Here is an 11,878-nt window from a genome sequence, read left to right as displayed (position 1 = left end):
TGATAAACACACTGGCTGTTGAGTAGGGGTGATATTTTTTTCTAGCTGGGACAAGACATTTAATAGATGTATTAGATGTAACGAGAATTTAAAGGGAGCAAAGTAAAGGCGTCTGCTCCTTTAAATATACACGTTTCTGTGCTTGCAGAATTATCCCCGTATTTTGGTATGTAGTGTGGTATAACTAACAATAAGACATGGCTAATTGTTGTGATGACATTTGTTTGGTAGTAATTTTAAAAAGCAAATACAGTACTGCACGTTGTTCTCAATTTCCCGGCGCGCCTCGGCAAGCAGTGCCCATGCAATACATGCTAACAGGTGTGGTTTGTGCTTTCGGATTAAGCGAGATTTAAAATGAGAATACTTTAACCACCAGTAATAGTGATGTACACGTATACACACAGGTAAGGGCGTATTGAAGAAATGATTCTATTTGCACGGATGGTGCAATCTGAACCAGTTATGGTGTGTCATTTAATCAAACATAAGCAGAAAGATTTATATTACCATCTGACATCATTTCCTTTTGAATATGTAGGAGTTTCCAACAAAGGGTGGGCGAGGGAGATGCTTGGTGAGATGAATCCTGGGGAGTGACGGACACGGAAACTTTCCCGAGAGCAGATACACAGTGCAGGTAAGAGATTCTACAGCCTTCTCTTGAGACGTTTTGCATGTTTACAAACATGATGTATTGTACACAAAATAAAAAAAAAGCATTTCATAGGATAGGTTGGATGTACTATTATATATATGAAATGTAAAAATAGGAAGAAATGAAATGTAACTTCGAGAGTACAACACACGTCAAATGATAGACTGTAGAAATCTGAAGTAGTTTCTGTAGTAGTTGTGCATTATAAACGGCGTGTGTGGTGGTGTGACGACAGTAGACTAACTTATTCTGAAAATTACAGATTTGTGTAAAAAATAAAACCAAAAAAAACCCCACCAATCTAAGTTTGCATAGTGCACAGGCACAGTTCTTTATATACTCCGTTTGTATTATATTATTCAGTATATATAAAATAAGGGGGAAGCACAGGAACAAGGGAGTGGATCTGGCTAGATCGCGAGGAGAGAGCAGCATACCGTGTCATTATTTTAATTGCGCTACGACTGTTAACACCATTTTGTTCGCATGGCAGGGTTCCCAGATTGATGGGCGTGCTCCTGAGCCCTGTCTCTGCTACTCCACACAGGGCAGAGTCCATTGTTCAAAACTAACACATATAAAACATCAGTAGTACATACAGTACTGTATAAATCTGTAATTTCCTTTGATAAATCATTACAAAAATAACATCCGAGAGTTTTATTAAACTAGGTAATCAGTTCATTTTTCTCTTTTGCAGTTGTAGTTTTTGTTTTGTACTTTGGAAACATATACATATAATTGAAGTAGACTGTGTAAACCTGCACACACCTCAAAATATTAAAGCAAATATCAGGAAATCCCTAGTCAGGTAACTGACAGTCTATTAATTACAATGTATTCATTCTCTACTTCAGCCTCCTCACTTTACTGTGCTCATAAATTCTGCTATTGGTGGCTGGAATCAGCTCAGCTGGTGGCTGAAAGGTTTAACACACCTTCTTGGTCCATCATAATCCAAACTTCACATTCAGTAGCTGTCAAGGACATGATTGCACAAGTCCATTTTAACCAAGTTTACTTGGCTAAATACCTGCTCCACTTCAGCGCTAGCATGAGGTAGTGACAGTATAGTCAGCATGAAGTCTGCCAGCTCTGCAGTCAGAAGTGTACCTGCTTCATTTCTCAAACCACTAGCCTTTGTCCAGTACTCTTTTGAGCAGGAGCAGCTTCCAACAGGAACATTAAGTTGTGGCAGTACCTTCCACTCATCAGTTGGCTGCTCCTTGCCTTCACAAATGGTAGGAAATCTTTCCAGCGAGTGAAAGCAGGACACAGGATGCAACGGTACTATATATTTAAAAGAAAAAAAACAAAGGAAACAAAAATACATACATACATATATATATATATATATATATATATATATATATATATATATATGTAAAATAATTGTTTTCAACAATACTTGTTCAAGAAATGATATGCTTTTTAGCAGTTTAATTCACTGAGCATTACAACTGGACACGATTAACGATGCAGTCATCAATTCCCAACACAATACATATCTCAAATATATAAAATGTGGAGTTCACTGCAGTCATCAGCTGCATAGATTACCTATTCAACAGAATTCAACAAACCATAGTCACATGATCAACGACTCATGCTCACAGAGTCTCTCCTGTTTGGCTAAAGCAAAATGTTTCTGGTCTTAGAAACTCCTACTCCTAGAAACATGTTTCCTAGTTTTCCTGAAACACAGACACCTCCAGCATATACGAGGAAACATTTTGTCTGGAAACATGTTTCCTTGTGTATGCTGGTCTTAAGTGCCACCGCTGTTTTCTCTGAGGGGTAATTTAATAAAGAAACCATTGAAACAGTCTGCATTAGAGCAGGTATTAAATGCATCCAATTGTGTTTTCTTTATTTTCAGGGCATTCTTCTTTCCAAAAACATAACCTTGTGCAATGGCATCAGTGTGGGTAAGTACTGGGATTATTCTCTGCATGCTCTACCTCTTTTCATCAAACTTGTGTTTCAAGTTTTTCATGTTTCCTTAAAACCTGGCCCTGAATCGCAGCGCTCAAATAAAATAAAATAAAATAAAATAAAAAACGCTGTAGACAGGCTCCCCAATACTTTCTTTTATAAATTAGTAGCTATAACAAATCGTACATACTGTATCGAAAATCGAAAACCTACTGAAAAGGGGGGTCCTTGTTTAGTTTTTCTTCATTTAATTCAAACTTTTAGGATGATTTGGATGCGTATCTTGGCCCTACAGATCTACTGAAAAAGGTAGGAGATTATACACCACAGGTTTTTACTAGCTATGCTTGTAACTAACCTGCGAAAGAATGAGCATAACACATTGAGCTTTGTTCACAAATCTTTAACGTTATCTTTAACAAGTTATTTTCTTAAGGTCTGTTTATGAATAAAATGCTTTTTTATGAAACTGTTATACTTTGTCAGTTGTTAGGAGTTAAAGGTTTGTCAGTAAAGCCCAGAGCAACACCACATTTGGGGAATTTAAACAAACCTGACTGTCAAGTTTACAAGGTCTGCTTTCTCACTGTAGAGTCCTCTTTACAGAAAGCTTAACTATGTTGTCATATTTATCTGGTATGTATATACAGTAAGCACAACATTGTTAATGAAAAGACATTTGCATGCCGTATATCTTTGCCATCATAATATACTGTAAAGGAATTTTATTGATCTAAAATTCAACTCAAATTCTTCGTCCTTATGTAAGGTAAATGGCAGCTTTTTTCTTTGTCTGACCTGCTCAAGAGAATGAAGAATGAAATGACTCTAAGCTCTAACTGTGCTGTAGTTTCTGCTTGTCTGTGAGACTCTAGGCACACGATACACGCCCTGAACACATGCATCCACCTTAAAACATGTAACCCATCCTGGTTTATGATGTCACCTTTACTAGGTTCATGCCTGTACTTTCTGCCAAACATTCAAACATATTTCCGTTTGATAGGATCATCCTAATTACAGCACAGAAACATTCCCATCCTTCCTTTATTTTCCTTCCTCTTTACCAATTGTTTGGCTGTAAGCAAGTAATCTCACCTGTTTGTAATTCACTCACGCTTTACAGTAAGAAAGGGGAATCCGTGGATTGAGAGTCTTTTGAGCTATCGTGGATACAAAAAAAGACGCAGAGCTGTTCTCTATCCACCTGTGTTTGTTGCTTGGTTGGAAGAGTCTATGAACAGACACATTAATAAAATGGGTCTTCCAGCTCTTATCTGACCTCCTTTGCAAGTCTTTTAGAGATTAGTTAATGTTAAGAGAATGCCAAGTTGTTATCTTGTGTGCGATGTACATATCAACTTCTTATAAATCCATGGCACATTCATTTAAGGATTTATATGTTTCATCTTATAAAAAAAAAAAAAAAACAACAACACTTTTTTTCAAATTACAAGACTTGATTTGACTTATGACATTTCAAAATTGGCTAATAGGAAGAAAATTATATTGTGGTAGACAAGAACTGTAGACTTTATCTAAATTGCTGGTTAGGCATGTTTAGCTATAGTGCAAAATTCTAAATTGTAAAAATTGCATTTTGTTACAATTACAACTGTTTTTTTGCACATACAGTAGCCCAAGACCAGTATCTACCGTATATTCACTAAACACATTTGCAAACATGAATGGGAGAGACCAAAAACACACCATGTAGCCATTCACATGTCCTAGTCCAGCAATGTAAACTATTTCGATATATTGGATCCAACTGTGGGAGTTGCCTATAACATTGCCATGGATTTTATTTTAAATTAAGTATTTTAGAGAATAATTGAAATCTATACAACTAGTAGCTTACAAAACAAACAAGGATTATGTATTTATTTACACTAGATAGAAGTTGTTCAGTTTGCATTCAGAGAAACTTTAATTTTCAAGTAGTTCACACTGGCTTGCTCTACCTGGGTCAGTGTCACGCGGGTCAGCTACGTGATTTCACACTGCTTTTTGAAGAAGCAGGGTCGACCTGGGTGACAGAAGCAAGTACACCATGCGTGTACACAATACCTCGGAAGCAGCAACGTTCACATGATCGGCCTTTCATCTGTCAAGGCTTTCAAGATGACGTGATTGTTATGTACGCTTCCATCCAAGCTTCTCTGGATTGAATCGTCGGCCCAAATGTTAATTAGAGCAAATGTTTCTTCATCCCTGCTGCAGTCTGGCTCATGGTGTGTCTCAATCAATAGACATCTGGCTAAACAGAATAAAATGAAATGGCTAATATACTGTAAAGGAATTTTATTGTTCTGAAATTCAAACCTTCACGCAGGCGTGGCTGTTTGTTACTTCGTCCGCTTACGAACTCCCATCATGCATTTTGTCTTGCTTGAACCTGGTCAAAGAGTGTCAACCCCCATCCTGAAGTGGGTCGCTGTCGAGCTAGTGTTGACCCGGGTACATGAATCACAGCGCTCACACTATGCAGGATTGTGACCCGGGTACATGAATCACAGCGCTCACACTATGCAGGATTGTGACCCGGGTACATGAATCACAGCGCTCACACTATGCAGGATTGTGACCCGGGGTAGCCAGAACCTGGATCGGGACCCGGGTAGGAGTGTCAGTGTGAAAGGGGCTTAGGTTTTTTTTTTTCACACATGGGCTTGTTTCACCTCTGTGAATACACCTGATATAAAAAGGAGCTGCCATTCCTGTCAAGGGCTTGAAGAATGAATCTCAGCATTTTAATCAAGTGATATGCTGCCAGACTGGTTGAAATGTAATGTTCCAGTACTGAACTGTTACCCGAATTTGCTGTTAATCTGTCGAGCACCACAGAAAATAAAAAAAATGTTTTTGTGCCCTGCTTCGTGTTGGCTGGTTACAGTGTGTGCAGTTTTCTATTCTGACGTAATGCAATGTGAATGACCATGGTCAGTCACTCTTAGAACAAACATGCTGACCTAGGAGTGGTAGAAGTAAATTCTGCTTTGCAGGGGAGCAGCTGCATGTGTTTCATTGTGGGGCATATACCACATTCATTTCAACACTAAGTAACTACTGTATATTAGAAGATATTGCCCTTGGATAATTAATTAAATTATTTGTTTCTTATGGGAAAAAAAATGCTACTTAAGCAATTGCCACCTACAAGCAGAGTGTTACGAAAATTGTTTTTGAATTTAAAGCTGTCAGGAAAAATGTATTTATCTGTCTGCTGGTTTCACAGACCCTGATTTGCACTAGTCTTGGACAACCTAATGTTACCTTCAGTAAAGTAGTTCAAGATTAGTACTAATCGTGGTCTGTGAAACCAGCCGTTTATGCTTTTTCCCTGTACACCACACTGAAATGCATGTATTATGTACAATACCGCATTTTTGTATTCCGTTTTGGTCTTCTGAATTTTAAAAACAGAATGAAACACTCCATCGACTGCTTTTGGTTGTTGGATTTGTTGGTAACTTTTCTTCATTTCTGTTATTCAGTCTATATATCCTTGCTGATTTGTGTCATTTTAGGCTTTGGCAGTGTTATTTATTTAGTTTGCAGAAAGGATGGAAGTTCTGTTTTCATTCCATGGCACAGACACTATCTGCTCTATCATGTTTCTGGTTGATGGTTTTACTTTTGCTAATTACAAGTTGAATTGTGCAGTATAAGGCCTAGAATATTTTGAGTATTTTATTGGTTGTTGATGGAACAGCCTTCAGTTCAGGTTGAATCGCATCTCAAGTTTTTCCTCATGCCTTTTGAATTACCTCATGTTCTTTAGGGTTTTAAAGTCAAAAGTGAACAATATTAGAATATACTTTGTTATTGGTCGGAAATGTAACAAATGATGAAAATGAATAATTGTTACTTGGTGCTTTTGCTGACGATACATCTCTGATTTACATGAAGGCTGGCCAGAGAGGAACAATTAAAGCATATTCCAACTTCAATGCAGCAGCAGACGTCAAAGCTCTTCGGAGTGCGATTGAAGGCATCGGTATGAGGGGTTGGGTTTTTTTTATATATTTTTTTTCTTTTCAGATACACTCTTTACCAGATTCATGAGGGGTAGTTTCTAAATTCCTTGTAGATGGCCAGGCCGCGCCCTCATGTTAGTAGGATGTTCAAGTCAAGGTTAATTTTCACTGGGGGATACCTGCATTTTTAAAAATAATTATATAAACTACAATGATTGGACAGATTTAATCCTGACTACATAAGAAGTTACAGTAAATAATTAAATCATGAATTCAGCCTTGTTTTTTTCACTTTTAGGGACCACTGAATCTGTTGTGATTGATACTATAACGCAGAGAAGTAATGCTCAACGTCAGATTATCTGTAAAGAATACAAAGGAGCCACTGGAAGGGTAAGATATTACATTTCATGAAAGTGATGTGTACAGTGTTCCAAATGATTCCCTTATAAGGGTTAGTAACACAGTCATTGGGGTGTTCCCAGCATTGATTCATGAAATGTGGGAGCTGTGTATAGGAGAATTGTTATCTCGAACCACCCATCTCAAGCTGGTTAGTGATAGTACTGAACATAATGGCATGGACCTGGTCAACAACAATTTCATCTGATTTTCATGGAGTTCCCTTTGCATAGTTTTCACAGAAAACTAGATATTAAACATCTGCATACCTTTTTGATGCTATTGTCATCACATTATTTTGTGATCTGTCAAAATTGGCTACTACTATCACAATAGTAGTCCACTTGGCAGGCTTTTCCATTTTTTTATTTATTTTTTGTCTAATCACTGCAAGAGCTGATTTCAATCCAGCATAAATGCTTTATAATGTAAATGTTTTATTTCTACCATGTTTGGTTTAGAACCTAATAGATGACCTAAAAGGAGACCTCGGTGGTGACTTTGAAAATGTTATGGTTGGGTTGATGATGCATCCTGCAGCCTTTGATGCCAAAGAAATAAAAGGAGCACTCAAAGTAAGTACACAGCTCTTCATATAGAATGATGTTACTGTAGATTGGGATACGAACACCATGACAAAAGCTCAACAGCCAGACAATCGGACAACCTGTGGTAGACCATGTTATGATTTAGAAATGCTTTTTCCTTTTCATCCCATTTCCCACACCTGCTTATTGAGTCCAATAAATTGTCTTTGCATACAGTATATCATTGATTTAAATTCCACGACTGTGAGATATGATCAACATGCAGAGTATACTGCTCCAGTAACGCTTGTATTCAATCTTTTGCAGGGGCCTGGAACCACAGAAAGTACATTAATAGAAATCCTTGCCTCCAGAACCAACCTGCAGATAAAGGAGCTAGCTGCAGCATACCAGGCGGGTATGTGCAGTGAAAAGAAGGTTCTGCATGTATTCTAGCAGTTTGTATTCTACACACCTTAGGAAAATCAGACATATCGGGGGGAATTAAAACAGTTCCAGGTTTTATGACAAGGTCTGAATAAGCACTTGACTTCCCTGACCTGGTTTATTGTTCGTACAACTGTGGTGGTTTACTACAAACGATTTTGGAGATGTGTGAAGAATGCTGTATACAATATCAAAGCAGTAGTTCTAAAGGCTCCAAGCCATGCTGGTTTGGTGACATATCTGCACAGGTTGGAACACTTGTTACCCAGAGGTTGCTTCCTTTATTGGTGACATTTTGTTGTTTCATCTTCCAGAAAACCAGAGAAGCCTGACTGATGACCTCACTTCTGATATATCTGGGGACTTCGGGAAAGCAATGCTCATTTTGTTGCAGGTAAATAAAGGCGATTGTGCTGAATATAAAAACATAACGGAATGCATTTTAGTCAGCTACCAGACTAGTTTTAATAATTTGCCTTTTTTTCTTTTTGTTTAACAGGGCAAACGGGATGAAAGCATCAATTTCAATCAAGAGCAGGCTAAAATAGATGCAAAGGTATATTCAAAATTGAAATGTACTTCTGGCTCGGCTATTTTGGTAGCCCCACATGGGGAGGTGTTTTGTGTTGGCTGATGCCACATGTATAGAAGGAAAAGGGTGCAGGGTAGGTGTGGTGTGAATGAAAAAGAGCCGTGTAACATACCCCACCCTGATTGTGCGAACAAGTCTGAAACTTGCATGAAAATGCCCATTTTGATTATGGTACATTTGTACTTTCATTTTAACAGTAGTGCAATTTTTAAAGCTTTTTCAAGGTTTTTTCATTCAAAAAACTAAATAAAACAAAGAACAGACTAGTTGCATTCATGTTCTAATGTGTCGCAGGGAATGTTTTTGTCAAACAAACTCTAGTATGTTGTTGGTGAATTGTGTGTAGTTCAGCATCTCATCCATGGTATTTTAAGTACTGTATTGCACAAATGAAGCTTCTCGTGGCCTGGCCTTTTAGCAATATGCATGCTTGTGTTGCTTGTTTGAAATGAAGTCAGTTTCAGTGCAACCTTTCTTAAAAATGTCTCTCTTTTTCAACCCGGCAGGCCCTTTATGATGCTGGGGAGAAGAAATGGGGGACAGATGAAAGCAAATTTATTGATATCCTGTGCAAAAAGAGCATCCCACAACTAAGAAAAAGTACATTATAAATTGAATACAGACACACCATGCTTTACACAGGATTGAATATGTTGCTAAAACTTGACGTTTATTGTTTTTGTAGCATTCGAGGAGTACAAAACTGTGAGCAAGACGAATATCGTGGAGAGTATAAAAGGAGAAATATCTGGCAACCTAGAGGACCTGCTGGTGGCAGTTGGTACGGGGAATTGCGTGCTTTTCACACACAATTCATTTTTTTTGTTGTTGGGTATATATACTACAGACCCTGTTTTATATATAAATACCGTATCTACAGTACATTCTACCTCTGTTCAGATGATAATTAAAGTACAGAAGTGTCATTTATTTACCAGTAATGAAAAACAAAGTTTCACTGTGATGATGCATGTGAAGAGGTCCATCATGCTCTTGTGGGTAATGTTCTGCATAGTGTTTGAATTCAGCAGAATACTTTTAACTTCTAATGTGATCTTTCTGGGTCTCGGTCAAGCAGGATCAAGGATAATATAAAGTCACTCCCCCCTGGAAGTATGGACCCCAGTATATGTGGATTATTCAGACATAGCCACTGACTTACTTTAGTTTTTAGATTCAGTTGACTGCCACCGAACTGAAGCAAAGGTATAAAATGGAATTACTGATGTTTTTGTTTACAGTGAAATGTGTGGTGAATACTCCGGCCTACTTTGCTGAGAGACTTTACAAGAGTATGAAGGTAATCTATCCAACAAAACGAAAGCCTTTGCTTTTCGCTCCCTTCACATGTAAAGAATTTCACACAGTTTGAAACGCAATGGATGGCATGTAACACTCCCTGGCTGGCTCTTGATATCCTCAATGTGTTCTACTTGAAAAGGGGTGTACCTGTAAAGGAAACTTCGCCTAGCTTTCAAATACACTGTACATGAATAGTGGCTTATAAAAGAAACTGTAGTACATGTTCACTGTTCTGGGGATCCTTTCCATTTACATTCTGTAGATATTCATACGGGTAGTTATAATTATGTAAATGTGGTAAATAGAAATAGAAATGTTGCTGTAATATTAGTGCAACTATTGTATTCCAGTGCACGGGGCCCTTCGTTTTAGGTGCTATGATTTGGACGTTTTAATATTATTTTTTAAACCAAATTATAGTGCCCAGTGGATCCTCGTTCTGGAAAAATCAGTGTTATTTCATTTTAATATTTAAAAAAAAAAAAACAAACAAAAAAAAACAGTTATCACAATGGGAATATTTGGTATTATACACCATCACAACCTTTCGGTAGGCCTCGTTGTTTATTAGTATTTGTAATGTTTACCACTTGTTAAAGCAAGTTATTGCTTAAATATAACTCAAGTCACACAGGTGCTTGGGATGCTTATTGTTTTGGATGCAAGTCTGGAGTCTTCTACTTTGGCACTAAGGCCCGGGATGATATTGTTTATTTTCAGGGTGGAGGCACAGATGAGGCCACTCTTAGCAGAATAATGATTTCCAGGTCTGAAATTGACTTGCTGGACATTCGTGCTGAATACAAAAAACTGTTTGGCTATTCCCTGCACTCCAACATCAAGGTGAGAGACCCTTTATCAGTGCTAAATCATTTCAATTCAAGTGCAAGGCTTTGTGGAGGGAAGCAATTATAAGAACAAAGGTGTTTAACTTGATTGAGTGATAAATAACTGTAGATCAGGCCAGAGATTTAACTAATATTCTACCCTATGGGATGAAGTTCTGTCAACATGGATAGTGGAAGTCACCCACATAAGTACATGACAATATAGAGTTTTACATAGAAAGTATCTAGATAACTACAATATACTGTACAGTACTATTCTAGTGTGAGACATGAATAGGAAAAACAAACCCAGAACTATTGTAAGCGTAAGGTAAGGGAGCGTTTTTGAAAGATATAGCGGTAGATGCCGCCTTCTTGCTGCTTTTATGGTATTAAAGTGAAAAAGAAAAAAGCCCCACCTGCTGGATGAAACACGATTGCATTGTGAATGTACTTTCTTGAGGGGATTCTGCTCATAGTTTGAAAGAAGGGTGTTCTCTCTGTTCAGTTTTATACACTAGGTGTGCTTTAACTGAATAAGGCTTGCTCTCAGTTTGCATTTTTTTTTTCTGAACCAAATTTCTATTTTTTATTCCAGTCTGAAGTTTCTGGAGACTATTGTACCAGTCTGCTGAAGATCTGCGGAGGTGATGACTAAATTTCTAAGAATAAATCGATTGCTTTTTCCCTTATAATATGTTGCTGTTATTGCATTCAATATTGGGATGTGTTGCACCTGAACACCTCTGTCCTAATTCTTTTCTCAGTTTGTTTTGCAAGTTGAAAAAAATACCCCAGCTTGTATTTTGTGACAACAGAAGCAACAATATCTACTGTATGTTAGTAACTCATTAAAATGTAACGGATAAGCATGGAATCTGGCTTTTTCATACGTTAATCTGTCCATATGGAATTGTCACTTAAGCAGGTGATGAACCTTGAACCATTCAAGTGTGTTGTGTTTAAATCTGAAAGCAAGGGGCCAGCTAGCTTACTTGTTTTCCTCTTTTTTTTTTTAATCTTACCAGTAGGTGGAACTGTTGTATATTAAAACTTACACTGATATGGTCAATTCAGTCCGACAGCCAAAACCTTGCACTGTTTGCATAGCCAATATTCACAAAGCATTCAGCAAGTGACAAGACAGCAAACCTAGTACACAAACAGCAAAGTGGGGGGTGGGGGGGAGGGAACAACCACTCAGAACT

The 11,878-nt window shown here is 37.7% G+C and overlaps 1 protein-coding gene across 2 annotated transcripts; it reads left to right on the top strand.

Moving 5' to 3' along the window:
- Window positions 1-541: 541 nt before the first annotated feature.
- On the top strand, window positions 542-11,547 carry LOC117404107 (annexin A3-like). 2 transcript variants are annotated; one of them, XM_034006823.3, is made up of 14 exons: window positions 542-640; window positions 2,538-2,586; window positions 2,858-2,902; window positions 6,506-6,593; window positions 6,872-6,966; window positions 7,437-7,550; window positions 7,830-7,920; window positions 8,264-8,343; window positions 8,449-8,505; window positions 9,048-9,141; window positions 9,227-9,322; window positions 9,783-9,841; window positions 10,564-10,686; window positions 11,269-11,547. In XM_034006823.3, exons 2-14 carry the CDS (start codon window positions 2,572-2,574, stop codon window positions 11,326-11,328), a joined length of 1,017 nt encoding a protein of 338 aa, XP_033862714.2. In that variant the 5' UTR covers window positions 542-640; window positions 2,538-2,571; the 3' UTR covers window positions 11,329-11,547. The 2 variants fall into 2 exon arrangements, with proteins under 2 accessions (XP_033862714.2, XP_033862716.2); XM_034006825.3 differs by lacking the exon at window positions 2,858-2,902.
- The last annotated feature ends 331 nt before the right edge of the window (window positions 11,548-11,878 follow it).

Source organism: Acipenser ruthenus, chromosome 2 (genome assembly GCF_902713425.1).
Source record: "Acipenser ruthenus chromosome 2, fAciRut3.2 maternal haplotype, whole genome shotgun sequence".
Classification (NCBI taxonomy): domain Eukaryota; kingdom Metazoa; phylum Chordata; class Actinopteri; order Acipenseriformes; family Acipenseridae; genus Acipenser; species Acipenser ruthenus.
The sequence above is the reverse complement of the archived record's forward strand: the minus strand, read 5'-3'. Positions and strand labels throughout refer to the sequence as shown.